The sequence below is a fragment of the Passer domesticus genome, chromosome 1 (assembly GCF_036417665.1).
Source record: "Passer domesticus isolate bPasDom1 chromosome 1, bPasDom1.hap1, whole genome shotgun sequence".
NCBI classification, from domain to species: Eukaryota; Metazoa; Chordata; class Aves; order Passeriformes; family Passeridae; genus Passer; species Passer domesticus.
In genome coordinates, this window is record NC_087474.1 from 44,309,695 (window position 1) to 44,326,861 (window position 17,167).

General features: G+C 36.1%; 1 protein-coding gene across 18 annotated transcripts in view; it reads left to right on the plus strand.

Moving 5' to 3' along the window:
• ULK4 (unc-51 like kinase 4) overlaps positions 1 to 17,167 on the plus strand; it is a 212,714-nt gene that overhangs the window by 131,127 nt on the left and 64,420 nt on the right. For 17 of the 18 annotated variants that reach the window (XR_010360981.1, XR_010360958.1, XM_064417051.1 and 14 more), the window contains one exon: positions 14,335 to 14,501. Coding sequence is in view for 16 of the 18 variants with exons in the window: in XM_064417051.1 (XP_064273121.1) it covers positions 14,335 to 14,501 (167 nt within the window). In the remaining 2 variants the exon portion in view is untranslated. Of the gene's footprint in view, positions 1 to 690; positions 740 to 14,334; positions 14,502 to 17,167 lie in introns of those variants that run through there. The other variant, XM_064417155.1, reaches the window with a different exon arrangement.

Genomic DNA, 17,167 nt, shown 5'->3' on the forward strand with positions numbered 1-17,167 from the left:
AATAGACATTTTCTGTACCTGTCTGGTACTTAGACAAATTTAAGGTTTTGACTGAGTGAATACTCTGATTGATACTACTTGGAGGCAGAAACCTAAATGGAGGAAGTAACATTTTTTGTTAAAATGAAAGGCATAGATTTCCCATCAGGTTGAGGTTGTAGGTATCCAAAGGTTTCCTGATAACAAACATAGGGCTATAAACCAGGAAAGTCTTCAAAGCCTTATGCTCCTTCTCACCCACTTAGCCATGAAAATGGCTTGTTTTTTCCTCCTTTCTAGAGACTGTGGTCTTTGAATTTACTCTAGGTACTGCTTTTCCTGCAGTTTGAGTCAAGCATTGTCATTTGACATCATGCTAGTATTTCCATGAACTGTAGTTCAAATAATATGTATTAGCACTAGTGGATTGGGTCAGTTTGAGGAAAAATGAACAGCTAGGTAAGCATGTACCTATCATATTAGCTACAGGTTAAATATTGATAATACAAACAATTTGTTACAGAAAATAAATTAAATCTAATTATGATGATATCCCTGTGTATCTTGTCAGATATAATTAGTAAGCTGAAAGGTCATTTTAGGAGATGAAATTAAAAATGTAATTGTATATTTGAAAAGAGACATTTTAAATACAGTTACTGTATTACTACAGCCATAGGTTGTAGAGCTATCACATGTGTTTTATTCTAGGAGTTACAACAGTCTCAGTATGAAAGCAATGTACCACTGCCAATTTGAGGTAAGTATAAAGTCACAAAACTACAAAGTACTATACACAAAATTAAACTACATCAATCATTCTGTCATAGGGAAAAGGCTCCTTCAGATGCACTTGCATGATCCTACTGAAAGAAGTTCTTTTTGACAGAACCAGGTCTATCTATTGGACAGATAAATGAAATCTGAGGTTTTTCACTGCTTTGAAGAATGGTTTGGGGTTTTTATTTGTTTTGTTTTAAATGTCTTCAACAGTTGTCATAGCTCCCATGCAGCCAGATGTTTTTGTCTTCTAAGTTATTTTCAGGAAAACTGTTCACTGAATAGAGATGTTTAAACCATTTTTTGGACAATTAACTTGACAATAATTTCCTCTTTAAATCAGAAAGGGAGTTGTATCATAATGGATAAACTGAAGTTATTTATATTTTTTAAAGCCTTTTGAAGTTCCCAATTTTTACACAAATATAAAGCAGTAGCCTATACTACTTGAGACTTTTCCTGTGATGTTCTTCCTCTTCCACTGAAACATTTTTATATTTTTCATTTTTTTGCCTAAAATAACGTTTAGATGCAGTCTTTTTAAGATGTTGTTTTCTTTTGCTCTTCAGGGTCTTATTTTATTATATTGTTTAGCTTAGTTTTTCCAAACATTTTAAGTTACATTTTAATGTGCATTTTATATTCAATAACTCATTTCTATAGTTAAATTTCTTTTTAAGTCTTTACATGTGGATTTTACACCATCTTAAGGCAGTATATATCCTGGTGAGTGTTTGTGTTCTCATAAAGTTATTTAGACAAGTTACCACTCTCCAACTGGTAGGTTTTCCTGTGGCATTTGATCAGTGCCTTGTAGATCTGATAGGTTAACTAATTTTGTGTGTAGTTACACATGATCATTTACATTTTATAGCAATGTATCTGCATGTAGCCAGTTTTTGTAAGTCAGCTGATGGGGGAACCTGTTTGAGGTGCGGTTGAAACTTCTGGCTGAGGGGCAATGGTTATTTAAACTGTGGTGACAAAAATATAGATGTTTACCTGATGATCCTATTTATTTTTTTAATAAAATACATTGCATAAATGTAATCCAAACTTGTCTATCCATGCTTTAAAAAAAATTATTTCAAGTTGGCTTAAGCTTTTTCCTAAATGAACCAAGATGGTATTTATGTAAGATGGGTTTATGAAGACAAATCTGTCAGCAAAGGCATAGGCTTGAGGACATGTCATGGGTTTCTGATCTTAGCTTTAAGCAAATCAGTTTTACTTTTCTCATAAAGTGGCCCTAACTTGATAAACATTGAGGAGTTTTGTTTTATAAATAGGGTTTAAATGTTTCCACAGATGTCTACGTGTTGTTAGAAGATACTGCATCAGCTAGTTGTTCCTTTGTTTTGGTTGAGGAAAACACTGTTTCCCTTTAAATTTTTCAGATTAATGGGAGAAGAAATAGGATAGTTATATAAAGTCTGAAGCTGTTTTCTGTCTTTCAAGAGAATGGAAAAACTGGAAGATTTTTTCCCCTTTACCACCCACCTTTGAAAAATAAGAAACTTCTTGTTCACCTGCACTGATCCAGTTTCAACTTGTCTTTCCTGAGGGCCATTCTTTCCTTATTTATCATATTTCAGATTGGTTAGTCAAAAACCTCTAATCCCTATTCCACTGAGTAGTGGAAAAAAAAAATCCAGTAAACTGTTGTTAATGGATTTATTCACACTTTTAAAAGATCATATTTCCTAGCTAACATGTCCATATTGTGACATAAAGTTTTTAGCCGATGATGTATCCATGAGATACAACTTTTTTCCCTGGATGACAACAGAACTAATGCTACTATATGTATTTTACTATATGTATATGTAAAGAGTGAAAGAATAATAAAATTTTCCATGATGGCTGAACAGGCTTTCCAATACATATTTTTGGTGAATGAGCACAGACAGATATCATGTATTTTGATCCTATCATTCAACCCAGAACTACATGAATTGTGGTTTTATGACATTATTTATTATACTAGAAGAAAAAAGCTCAAACTCTTACTTACTATGCATTTTCTTCTGAAATTACTTTGAATGTTGTTAAGAGAACATGTGGTTTAAACAGCAACACTAGAAGATTAATTTAGAGGTAGCATTTTGTCTGTACTGTGAGCAAAAGTCACAAGCAAGATGATGTTTTAAAAGGCAGACAGAATACCCAAAGGAATAGAATTTCAAGGCAGGTTTACAGGTTTTGACAGAAGACATAGGAAGAACAGCATTGCTTACAGGATTTTGCTTGCCTAGGCTATGGGTCAGGCAGTCCCTGAGACCAAGTCTGTGCATTATGGGACCAGTCTGGATGCAGAGATACCCAGCCTTGGCTGCGTGCAAGAACTGACTGCACACTGCTGTTGTGCACTCTGAAAGAAAACCTGTGTTCATGAAAGGTGTGCATGCAGTCCTGCACAGCATACAGTGCACAGCAACACATCCAGAATGCCTAAAATGACAACTCCTGGCAGTAACTTCCTCATTTGGTTCCATGGACCTGGCCAGTGTGGGTGCTCCCAGGATCCCAGGCATCCAGGATCCCAGGCTGAATTGTAGTCACTCTCCCAGTTTGGTGCACTATTCAAGCAAGCCAAATTGTGCAAAATGCTTGACCTCTATGTGCTCTGAAATTGCTTGTCCTGAAAATTTAACTACATATGCCTCTCATTTCTTGTGTTTACTTGCTGCAGCTTCTCTCCAGTTCTTGCATAATTTATTGACAATCCAGTTCCTGAGAGTCCTCCAGTTTTCCCAGCAGAGCAGCATTTACTTGACACAGATCCAGATTCACTAGGTCCAGGCTTTACTTTTTCTAGCCTACTTAAGTCCCTCTCTCTAAAAGCAGAGGGCATGTGCATTAAGGCTAGTCAATTCTCTATTTCTAAAAATGTTGATGAACAAAGGCAAAGGACAAGCTAGTTTGAACAGAGGAGAGTGAAAATTTTGAGCATGTCTCATCTATTTACTGGTTGGAGCTGCATATTGGTTCCATCTGGAAAAGTGTGCATTCCTGTAATGAAACACATTGGGCATCCCTATATCTGTTTGACATGCTAACTGTCTTGCTGAAACGGAAGTCTTTCTTCATATAAAGTGTACTAAATGTGCCATGATACCACTATTCTATAGGGTATCTGTTACAATCCTGAATCCTGGATGGGAGCAGTGACCTGTGTTGAATTTGTTGCAGAGTATATTGCCTTAGAAAATGCTGTGGATATTACTTCTACAGTTAAATTTTATCATGCTTAATGTTTGTCTCTTCACTTGGGATAACATGGGGGGGAGAAACAAAGGAGCATGAGTCCTTCATTGCAAGCTCCCCTTTTCTCCCCACCTCCATTATCTTGTCAAGCTGAATTTCTTTGTCTGAACTTGCTTTCTAGGATCAGTGGTCTGGGCATAAGCAGGCTGAAAGAGAAATATAGGTGTGTAGTGCGATGTAGGTGCATAGTGGTACTGCCCAGGACACATAAGAAGTGAAATATGAAGCACAACCCGGGGCAGGGTGGTGAAGGCTCCTTGTGTTGAAGCGAGTTGGTAAACCTACTGTGATCCTGTAAGTATGTTAATGCCTAAAAACCACCTGTGCCCAGCAGAGCAGGCATTGTAGAGAAAATGAAAAAGGTTCTGTCATGGTTTAGCCATGGCTGGTGTCTGAGCACCACACAGGCATTCAATCAGCTCTCCCCAGTGAGGGGAGAGAATTGTAGGCATAAAAAAGTGAGAAAAAAACTTGTGGATTGACATTAAAGTAATTTAATAATTAAAAATATATCTTAAGAAGAATTTTTAATATTTTAAGTAAAAGGGAGAAAAAACCAAACAAACCAGGGAGAGAGAAAAATAAATGCAAGAAGGACAAGTGATACAAATGAAAACAAATGCTCAACACCAATTAAACAATGCCCAGACAATCCAGGAGCAGCATCTACCCTGCCAATCTCTCCTCCTCAGTTCTATCGCTGAGCATGGTGCCATATGGTGTGGAATATCCCTCTGGTCAGCTGTGTCCCCTCCCAGCTTCTGTGCACCTCCAACTGGTTTCTTAATGGGTGGGGTGAGGAGTAGAAAAGCCTTCCACTCTGTATACGTGCTGCTCAAGGATAACCAAAACATTGCTTTGTTATCAACATTATTCAGCGCAAAACCAAACCAGAGTCCCACAGGGGCTAATATGAAGAAATAGCATAGCCCATAGGCTAATATGAAGAAATTTAACTCTATCCAAGTCAAAACCAGTGCAGGTACTAAACCAGTACTTCCCTGCGAAGTTTCTCCTGCTACTCTGTTGCACATCTTCACAAGGCGCACACTTAGATCCTGGCTGTCTATATCACCTTTTTCTGTGGCCATCTCTCTCACTGTAGTTTTATCAAAGCTTTTAGCCTCTTTTTCACTTGTGAAGAAATTGGTTGCCCTCAAACAAACCCATGTCCAGATTCTCAGTTAAAGCATTGGATTAGCAGCAGGATTCATTTCAGTTTGTTGCTGGGGAGGGCAGTGTAGTTCATTGCTTTTGTTTTACAGCTGGGTGGTTTGGACCAAGACAGCCTAATAGGCCAAACCATTCTGTGTGATCTCCTTCCAGAGTTTATACGGAAGTTTTGCTGGGAGCCTGAGCCAGTCCGTTAACACACAGACACAGGCTTCACTGCTCCCAGAAACAGCTACCTGCATAAAAAAGGCATGGGTCATTCACAACACAATGTCATTACAGCCATGTTCCTGTTGTGTGGATCCTCTTAAAATAGGGGAGAGAGATATAGAGCACAGGAATCAAGCACATGTAGGCTTGCAGTGCTTTCAGAGCCAAGACTGCCTCCTACAGTTCTTTCAGAGCTTCTTGATTAAGTAAACTGAGCTCTGGTACCAACTGACTGAACTCAATGTAATGTTTTGTAGTCAGGATAGTTGGGATCAGGTAGCTGTGCTGACAGAAAATGGAGGATCTGTTGAACTAGGTTGTACCAATATCAAATATTAGCTAGGGCACTTCTAGTATAGCTAGCATGTAGCCAGTGACAGCATGATCTCAGTATGATGGGTTCCAGCTCAAAGATCCTAGCGGTAAGGCTGAAAATCATGAATAGGTCAGAGTAGAAAAAGCATACCAATCAAACAATACAAGATATATGTCTGAGCCAGTTAACGAGAAGAGTAGCATAATCTAAAGTGAATAGTCAGTGGTTGGATTTTAGAGATTTAATCAGGTGTGTCAATATTGGTATGGTCATATGATAGCAAATAAGGGGGTCTGCTTGTCAAAGTTATCCCAACACTTATTTGGAAAACAGTTGATGTAAAAAAGTAGGCTTAAGGCAAATGTAATTTGGGGCTACAAAATATAGTCTGGTCATAAGGGCTAAACCAGATTTGCTATCATGTAACCTCCTGACCTCTGTTTAAGCCCTTTGATCATTTAAGTGCAAATACACAAAGGCTACCTTGGACAGTTGCAATTACTAGTTATCCGTTTTCACTTCTGTTGGAAACGTAATTGATGAATAACACAGGATGTTACAGGAAACTGTGGCATATAGTCAATCCTGTTGTAATAACCAGCAGCAAATTCCACTTAGGGGATACTCTAGCCTTTGCTCTTGTTCTTTGGTGCAGTTGTAACAACAGTAAGAGACTTAAAAATCCAAGTACTTCTACTCTATGTTTTCATCTTATGGCAGACTGATGTAAATAGACCAATAGGAATATAAATAAATATTTAATATCTTTTCTTACAGAACATGACTTTTCAATAGAGAAATGTGTAGAGCTTTTCCCTTAATCCTTTGCTGAGTATATTTAGGAACAGTATTCAACCATGGGTTATTTCTGCTACTTAGAACTGAATACTTCAGAGAATTTTCTGAAGCCAAAGTTCATTGGTCCTTATCACTCCCAGCCCAGGGCCTCATGAAGGCCAAGCTAGAGTAATTAAAGCTGTTGAGTGCTGTCAGTTTGTGACAACAGTTTACAGCTGTATCTGTGTTCTGAGGCTCTTCACATCTGGTCTTTTTAACAAAACCACATCTATGGGTTTTGTTAAAAAGCAGCTCTCTAAATTTGAATTTGGTCTCTCAAGGATTTTGGTAGAAGAGAAAGTTGATGCCAAAGCAGAAGTGTGTTAAGATATTTGAAAGAGATAAACAGGGTTTAGTCTTGTGTGACAGGAAGTCTATTATTAAAATAGAAATATCTTCAGAAGAGTTTCTAGCTCTAAATTAAGCCCAGGATATAAATTCCTCTGTATTTTATCATGTGGTAATTGTTGCAGACATGGTCTTTCAGAGCAATAAGTCAAAAGTCTTTACTAAATCTTTACGGACTTCAAATCTTGCTTAATGCACAGCATTCCTAATTTTACACAAATAACACATTTAATTTAGTGAAGAACTTTGCTTAGCTTTTGCCATTAATTTGAGGACCTCATGCAGGCTTTGTTTTTTCTAAAAAATATACACTATATATAAACTCACAATGTGCAAGCAGAAATTCTTCCATGTAGGTGTGAAGTAGCAACTGCTAATATCTCAGACTGGCTTTGAAAGAGGTTTTAAAGGCTGTTGTCTCTCAAAGAGTAAATTGTCCTGTTAGATATTCCTGCTCCTCATGCAGATCATTAAAACCTCCTGTTTGGAAAATCTTCTAGGTATCATCTACTTTCTGTGTGACAAAAACCAAGGGCCTTTATTTTAGTTGACACTTCGTAGGAATGAAATAGGGTGTATTGAGTTTTGACTTGAAGTATATCATGCTGTAGAATTATTGTGATTTGTAAAATGAACTACAATCTCTTATGTATCTCTGACATGTGGGGAGATACATAACTGAAAAGTTGCTATGACGTTTGCTTAATAACAGCAATGATAGTCAATCCAAACAACATGATTTTCTCTTACTGAAGTCTTGGTTTCTTTAATTTTTGTATTTTATGATGCAAGGTTGTGCTTGCAGATACTGCACAACTGACAGATGAAAAAACTGTAGAAACAAAAATGCTTAAATCCACATGAAAAGAATGCAAGTTAGGTGTTTAATACATGCACAGTTGGTGACAGAAGTATTCTAAATGTATACCCTGGGAAGCCACTGTATTGCCTCCACCTCTATTCCTCCCTAGGCTTTCCAACTAAAAGGGTCATTTGAGTGTGTAAATCTGCTTTAGGTAAACCAGGGTGCCAGCAGCATTGTATCCAAACGAATCAAAATTGGCTGTTCACATAAGACACTCTTAATGTGTTATCAACTCTGTGAATAGATCCTCTGAATAGTGTTAAAGTCCGTAGTTATGTAGTATTCACTCACAAAAAATGTAGAAAATATTTATATTAGGTCTGATATAACTAGAAAGCATTTGAATGTTCTTATAACTATTTTCCAAGGGAAGTTACTTTCTGATCTCTCATTCCATCCCTGTTGAACAAGTTCATGTTTGATGAATTGTACTCCTGGGAATTGAGAATATCTTGGTAAGTCTTGACTAGAACAAAATCCCCTACTTTCAGAACTTTGATTCTATATACCTATATGTGCTGTGAACTGAGTTTCAAACATCTTGGATATCTTTTCTGAATGAATTATATAATGGTTGAGTCAATCTGACACAAAAACCTGAATTCAGTTTAAATTTTGTCGCAGATAGGAAACTCCTTTTTTTCTTTTTCCTTTTTTTTTTCATTTTCAAAAGCAGCAACTCATCAGGAACTCTCAAGATATCAGTGATTATACTTTCAGAAATACTCTTCCTCTGTGTATGTCATTCTTACCATGTCTTTTCACAGAGAACAACCACAATCTAGCCTGGTTTAACTAATTTGTTATCTTCTATTATTTTTATATTGAACAGTCAAGCATATTCAACAGTATGTGATTTTATTATTTCTAAATTGTCCAAGTTGCATTTTCACTATTCTTTATTACACTCAGATACTTATGAAAGAAACCCCCTGGTTTTCTATCTTTTAGTTGGCTAATCTATACACCTGCTGGTCTTAATCAACTCTGTGTTTGATCCATGGATTCAATTATAGAAAAAAAGCAGATTTCTGTATTGGTGGGATTCTCTTAGGTTCAGAAGAGCTTTACTCCTTGCGGAGTCTCCAATTGTGCAGTCTTCTTTCACAAGAGAAAGTTGCAACCTCTAAACTGCCTTCTAACAATAACAGCTAAACACTGCCAGTCCAGGAAGAAGTAAAGTAGAGTTATGTTGTGCTTTGACTTGAAGCAGAACCATATTGCTTCTGAGAATGCCAGGTCTTTATTCCTCTCAGGCAGTCACACTCAAGATGACATAGAACCCCCCAATCTGCTTTCAACCTAGCTGTAGTGAAGGTGATAACTGTCTTTTCTTCCCTGGTTGTCATAATCCTTTCCACATCTATTTTCTTGTGTACGAGGGAAGGACTGCCTGCTTGGGCACCACTGGTGAGTGCTCTATATTCCATGTGTGTAGAAAAAGCTGAGCCACTCTTCCCACAAAGGGAAGCTCTGGAGAGCCTTGACCACTTCAATATGATAAATTCAAATGAGATTTTTGTCCCTTAAACCTAGTGATTCTTTCTTCACTCATAAAATGTCCAGTCATTCTACCAGGGCTAAGAATATTTTGCAAATAGTCTATTTGCAAAATTTTCTTCTTTAGATACTATTCATTTTTAAGATCAGAATATAAAATAATTTTCAGGGCAGAAGTCATGCAAGTGATCTGCTCAACAGCCAAATAATTGATTTTCCACTTGATGTAGTATTCATAACTGACCAAATTTTGAAAACAGTGGTGATCTAATTTTCTATCCTAGCTTATTCTTACCTCAATATTATTATAGTATTAACACAAATAGTTCCTAAAACATAAACAGTAACAAATAATAACATTAAAAACAATGAACCTTTTTTAAAAATGCCATTACCCTAAAAATACCATTTGCTTTATGTCAGCTATTTTCAGTTCTTCAAAACAGGAAAACTTAATTAGTTAAGGCTGTGATGTAAAGAATGCAAACTGAGTCCCAGATTTATGTAGGTAAGTAAGGTTTTATGAAGAATCTTGATGTCATTATGGAGTATCTTAACTGCTTAGTTATGTTTACTCACTCCTGTGTGAAAGATTCTGTCCTGTGTTTCTACTTAGCAATATTTTTGAGTTTCAGCATTAAAATTTAAAATATTCGAAAATACGGTTTCTATTTAATCTGTCAATATTGTTGGTCCCCTCTGTAAGTAAAAGAAGGAAGAAAGGTCTAATGCATGTACATTTGGTAATATCCCTGGGGAGTCCATTGTGTAGGTGTGGTACTAATGGGAAAAGAGGCTCTCCAGAGAGCAATGTGCAGGGAGGAACAAAGAGAAAGCTTTTTGCTGGACTGAGGGTTTTGCTGCTGGCTGCTTGGCTGCACGGTAGCATTGTTCCGAGGAAGTGCACCTGCTCTAACATTTTCTTCAGCTGGAAGCAGACAGGTTTGTTGAATGCTCTAATTGCTGGTAGGCATGAAAGGATTGCCTAGAAGATTGCTTCCTAGGCTGTCCTTTGATGTTTCATATGATTTGGAAGTGAAGATTTCTTTTCCTTTATCCATCTTACTAATAGGTGAGAATAAAAAAATCTCCTTTCAGCTTTCATTCAAGAAGGTATCATGGCACATTCAGTGTGATTAGCTGTATCATGGGCCAAAAGACTCCTTTTATCTTTTGAAAGGTGTGTAAAACACAAGCATAGTCATCACAGTCCACATTCATAAAGCACTATTAGCTACATGTTCAGTTCATTGCAAGGGTCTCTGGGCAGGAGAACTACTCTGCTGTGAACATTAGGTTTGTCAAGTGTTGTAAATCCATGGCTAGAAATTTTGGATACAATCCTTTTAATATGTATGGTAAATCTTGGACCACAGTTAGAAAATGTTCTTTGTTTAATTCTAGTTATGTTAGTTTATAAACACAATAATTCTATATACAAAATGCAAGTTTTGCCTTATTTTTTAGCAAAATTTGAATAGCAGAGAACTGCAGTGAGGCTTGATAGTTTGAATGTCCCCCTTTTACAGATAAATACAAGGCATGACTTATGCCCTATAAAGTCTTGTACTAAATTCAGATTATAACTAAAGCTACAAACAGTATGGTATGATATATTTTGTTAGCAGAAATATACAAATGAATAGAGTAACCAAAAAGACTCTGTAACAGGTTAAGTTTTAAGGTTTTATTTAATTCTCTTACTAGGAAATAGCTAGCTGAAAAATTATAGTGCATTATTTTCACCCATGTAAACTGTCACTGGCAGCTTTCTCTTGAGAGGGTGAGCTATTGCCAGCATGCTTGGAAGCACCAGAATACTTGATTGCAGGTTGCTTGTCCAGGTAGAACAACCTTCCTCAATTGGATTTGGTTTAAATCTCCTCGATGATACGGATTTTGTATTCAGATCCATCACTTGCAAAGTTCAGGAGTGCATGAATGTGTGCCTTTTCAACCAGAGCCTATTTCACTTTCCAATCAAGAGCTGAGAATTTATGCATAAGAAACCTATGTCTATTATATATGTCTCTGAAATATAGTGTCTGAAATCTTTAAAGATACATACTGGTTTAGGTTTTATTAAGGAAATTAAATTGTTGTTCTTTAATCTGTTGTAAAATTTGGGGGAAAACCTTCAAGATATCTTCTGAAACTTTGAGATATGTATGTTATTTTTGTATTATAATTTACTGAATTATTAATTCAATTTCCTTTTTATAAAATTGCATATTTTTTCCAAACTATCTGTTTTGCAATTCAATTTTTTGAATGCTGAAACATGTCAGTCTTGAACTTTATAGCTGTCTTTTGAGCAAACTGGTTACAGTGCCAGTGGTCAAGGCCATTAGACTTCCATGGAGTTTTGTCATGGTCACTGTGAATTACACCAGCATCTCAAATTTCTCTTCTAAGCACAAAGTGTGTGTATTTTGTTTTGTGCTGTAAGCAATGAGTATATTTATATGTCTACAGCTGTGGCCTCTAATTTTCATTTTGTGACATGATGAAGTATTTTAAAGAGTATGCCTGGAACTTTATTTACTTGGCCAAGAGGTCAGTCTGTTGCTTTTGTCTGTGGAACCAAGTGTTTATCAGGTTTCTGTATGAATCACACAGCACATTAGGCACACCAGTGTTTAATTCTAGACACCTTTATAATAAAGTTTGGATGTGCTAAATTTTCCAAAAGTATTTTAAGTCCAAGAATTTTTTCCCCACAAAATTTTCAAATTTGGTTTGCATATCTTTGTACATATAGTTCTGTGTGAGCATGTATCTACCTAAATGAAACTCATTAGTTCTGATGTTTTAGTTAACTAGGTAAACATGAATATCAGGTGTTTGGAGGCAGGAATGCTAATACATATATACCCTTAGGATATAAGCACTTCAAGAAAATGAAATCTAGGTGATTATGTTATTCATGGCTCAATGGATGGGGAGAAGGTTGAGTGTTGGCTTCACCCCCTTATTCACCAAACAACACAAATGAGTCAGCTCTGAGCCTTGAGCTGGTACAGCCAAGGGAGTAAGCAAGTGGTTCTGTTAAAAGATGAAAGCAAAAGGATTGCAGTCATGGATCCTGGTGTTTTGTTCACTAGTAGTCAACCCCATTGTTCACTCCCTAGTCAACCCTATTAGTGTTGTGAGTTATTACTGCCTAAAAAATTCTTAGTGATGATCCATGCGATGCGATGCCTGCTTGTGAAAGTGCCCTTCTCAGCAACCATCTCCAAGTCACTGTTCTACGGGTCATTTGTAAGCCATCTGGAAAGCATGGGATGACTCATTCATTTTGATGTGGCTATGGGTTTTGTGGCCATAGACAGAGAGAAACAATGTGTACTTGGTCATATCCCTGCAGGCAATTTTTCAGACTTCGCTTTGATAGGGACCCAGTCTTACTGGACTGTTTCCTTAGGTTTATTCTGATTTAGTCTGTTGAAAATAGTCGTAGACTAACCACTAGTTTTGTGTTGGGTAAACATGCAGTTATGTCTTTTTTCTTCTTTGTGGGTATTGGTGACATCACTTAAATGTGTCACTGTCAGATGTGTGCTATCTGATTTTTGTATGAGGTGTACAGAGCTGCAGCAGAAATTTCACTCTAAAAAAGGAGAAGGAAATTAAATGTGTGAGATTAGAATTATTTTGTTTTGAGATCTTGGTTTATTTAGACAAAACTCCAGGAAATTCAAAGCTTGTCCTGAGCTGTCATCCATCAATAAACTATTGTGAATGAATAATGCTAGTAATCATAAAACTACAGAAGATGTGAGATAGAAGCAGAGTAAGAGTCTTAATGATCTAGAACCATAACTGTATTCTAAATGAAATGTATTTATTTTCCTGAGGAAAGTATTAACAGTGAGGAATAGGAGAAGAAAATATTTTGTAGGAAGTTTAGTTAATTGACAGAGTATCTTTCAAAGATAAAATAGTTCAAATCCCTAAAAATTTGACTGTTCTCAAAAACTGAATGGTGTAAGCACATAATGTGTTCTACAGTGTCTCATATAAATCATAGGTTGGTGTTTGTAGAAATATATACAATGACTTTTAAAAAGAGAACTTGTATAAGAACACTTTTTACTTCATTGAAATCAGTGAAATACTTAAGTGTTTTTTTGATGCCATGGAGACCAGAAGCTAATATACTGATACACTGCAGTGTTACTACATATGTGCAGCCAAGTGAATTGCAAGTTTAAAAGATGGTTTGCAAAGATATTATGGTTTTGTTAAGAAAGTATGTTTCATCCCTTATGAAAATCTGAAAGAAATAGACTAAGATCACATCTAATGAACTCAGTCACTTTGTATTTGAAAGTAAGAAAGATTCTGAATTGAATCGATATTGCCTTGAATTGAATTATATTTTTCTGCTATGTCAATTGATTTATAGTTAGGCAAGCTAGAGGGGCTGATGCTATTGAATTCTAAAGGAGCTTAAAAAAACTCCTCCAAAACAAGGAGATATTTTCAGGATATTTTTTACTACCATCAGTAAAACAAATCTTAATAAAAATTTAATGTAGTATGCAATATTTCATTTATAATGCTCTTCTGAATATATTCTTTGTTAAGCACAGCACTATTTGATTCTATAATTAAAGTATATGGGTACAGTTCTAATTTATGGACCAGTGAAGAAACTTTAGACTCAGTTAAGAAGCTCTAATTTCCATCTTGAAGTGTCACTTTGTAACAGCCTAGAGAAATTACTACATTCTTGTGACTAGGGGTGTTGTGAAAGAGACTTGTGATCATTCTACAGAAAAGTTTAGGATTCAAAGTAGGTTTTAATTTAATGAATCCATGCAGTTAACAATTTGATTGTATCTATTTTACTCTCTTTATGAGCTGGTCCAAACAAAATGGGAGAGGAGGTAATTATAGTAATTGAGAAAAAGAGGAAATGTAATAAATATACATAAAGTATGTAAAATTTGTTTTTATCATAATCTATTTTATCTAACTCACCTTCCACACTGTTCTTGTCCTGATAGCCTATTTATTTTTTTCTCTTTTTTTTTTTGTCGCTCTTTCTACATAGGACTGACTCATCACGTCTGTAATCTCCTAACAGAAGCTGTGGCCCTGTACTTGGAGGCAGATGATAAAAGGAGCACCAAGACAGCAAATGTGCTGCTTCTGTCCTTACTTGACATTTTGCAATACATGCTGACATATACAGCAAACATTGTGCGCCAGACTTTGCAGGTATGGGATTTACTCATGGGGTCTTGACTATCTTAAACAATTTTTTATATAACCTCCTATTATCCTTAATAACGAGACTCTCACTATTCTGATGTTATGAAACTTTTAGTGTAGTGAAAAGTCAATTTGTCAAGTTACTGTTTGAACCACTACAAGTCATAGCATTGGTGGGACTTCCTCTTCCTTAAAAATGGAGCACAAAATACAATTCAAAGAAATTTCACATAACCCTTTTAGTAACACCTGAATGAAAAGCATTTGTAATTTTTTAGACATTATGTAAATCTAGCAAATATTGCTTTTCTTTTTAGATGATCTGCCAAATTTTTAAGTTAGTCAAGTGGAAGTGACTTCTGTATTTACACTGCAAACAACAACACATACTCTTCATGTTAGGCTTTTTATGTTCTTGGTATTATTCACTGAAGAACAGATATTTGTCAGGTGAAATATATCTAACGGAAAGAAATTCAAAGGATTGCTGACAGGTTGTAATTCCTTGTGGGATATGGCTTCTTTCCCCAGTCCCTTCTCTGCAGGTTGCTTGTTTTTTTGGTTTTGTTGGGTTTTTTGGGTTTTTTTTTGTTTTGTTTTGGTTCTGTGTTTTTTGGTTTGCATGGTTTTGTGGTTAGGGAGTTGGTTTTTTGGGGGGTGGCTTATTAAGTAGGCTTAATGTAAGAAGGTGTTGAAAATTGAGCTTTTTTTCTTTTTTCTACATAGATTTACACAAGCAGCTATGTTATCAACCACATTTCACTGCGAGGTTTTTGGTTTGGTTTATTATATGTGATGATATAATACCTTGTCTTTTTTAATTCCTCTATTAGCAGGTTCTGTAATGATATTTTCATCTAAGGATCACTTCATCAATCAAATTTTGTAGGCCAGTTGCTTGTTGTCATATTTTTGGTATCGCTCCATGTAATCATAGAGAGCTGAATTCAGTACTTATACTCCATACAGCAGTGGTGAGGCAAATTATTCTGGAGGACACATGAGGAGAGAGGATCTTGCACGTGGATTGGTAGTATTGAATTGATGGGTTTTATTTAGATTTAAAATTAAATCTATTCATTCAAAGCCAAATTCTGTTCTGGCTTTACTTGAATAGAACAGTTGATTGATGCACTGAAACTCCAGCTCATTTTATCTCTCATCACAGAAGTCTGCTTTACTCTTAAAGTCTAATGAGTAACAAGGAGCAGCTGGAAAACTGAATTTTGAAGCATGGGTCTATTCTGTACCCATATATTAATTTTACAGTGGTGTTACTTGTCTTGGCTTATGTGTCTTGACAATACTCATCACAAGATCCTTGAGAGATCTACATCAGTACACATACCGTATTGAATGGTGGCCATTAGTTATTGACTACACAGTGTTCCACTATTCACGTGTCACTAAATGCATCACAAATATTATTCTTGGACTGTTTTTGTAGAGATGTTTTGAGTAAGATACCATTTAAATCAGAACTTGTAAAACAGAATCAAATCTTCTTGTATTATCCATTCTGAGACTTAAGTTGTCTTTTACAGATGATAGTACCTTCACTTGAATCCTTTTTATTTTACTATTTCATGTGTAAAGCAATAACCTTATCCAGCTGCACAGGCAATACATATCACCACTTTTCCATTGCACTGAAGTACTTCATGATGGATGGTGCTGATAACTGTATCCAGGTTCAGGAGAAGAGTTCGCTCCTTGTCGTCCAAGTACTTTCATATTAATTTGCACGTCTGTTTTGGAGAAGTTTTGTCATACGTCCCAGAGGTGATCCACATTAGCTGAAAAGAATTTGAAATTTTAATTTGGTATATGGACTCTGTTTTGTGACTCAGGCACAGGTTGCCCAGAGAGGCTGTGGATGCCCCAGCTCTGGTAGTGTTCGAAGCTGGGTTAGATAAGACCAGGAGCAACCTGGTCTAGTGGGATGTGTCCCTTTCTGGGAATGGGTCTGGGTGTGACTAGATGATCATTAAGGTCTGTTCGAACCCTTTAACATTCTGTGATTATAGGATACTACAACTTAAAGTAGGTTTAACAATTGTGTAGTGTGTATCCTTCATATAAATATGTAATTTCTTTAGTGCTGTTGTTCATTCTCTTTCCAAAGACACTAATATATAAAAGTTTAAAAAAGTAGTCAAAGATTTCTGATGGAAGGTGTCTATCTTCTCATCCCTGTACTAAGGAGAAAAAAAATGTTTAAAATTCTGCTGAATGAAGGTGGCTTACTTTCCTTTCTTCATTAATATAAACATTCCATTTTTTGTCTTCTCTGCACTTCTTCTCCTTCTTGCCAGGTCATTGTGGTAAGTCTCAGAGACAGACATACCAATGTGACTTATTGCCTGGAGAAACAGCTTTTCAGTTCTCTTTTATTTAGAAACCCTTTCCAGAAGAAAGGTATTATCCTTTCAACTCATAAGTATCAACAGTTTGAACAGTAGTAGCATCTGTCTCAGGGAACTTGCTCCTCTGTTCACTTAACCAAATGGAAATCTCCAAGTATTACAGCTGGACAGTGATTTTTAGGATTGAGCTATAAATTAAACACAATACAAATTATTTTAAAATGTGCTCTTTAGACAAAATGTTTATTTTTCCTCTAGCAAATTGACTGTATAGGGTCATGGTCCAAAGCTGGTGTAAGGTAATGA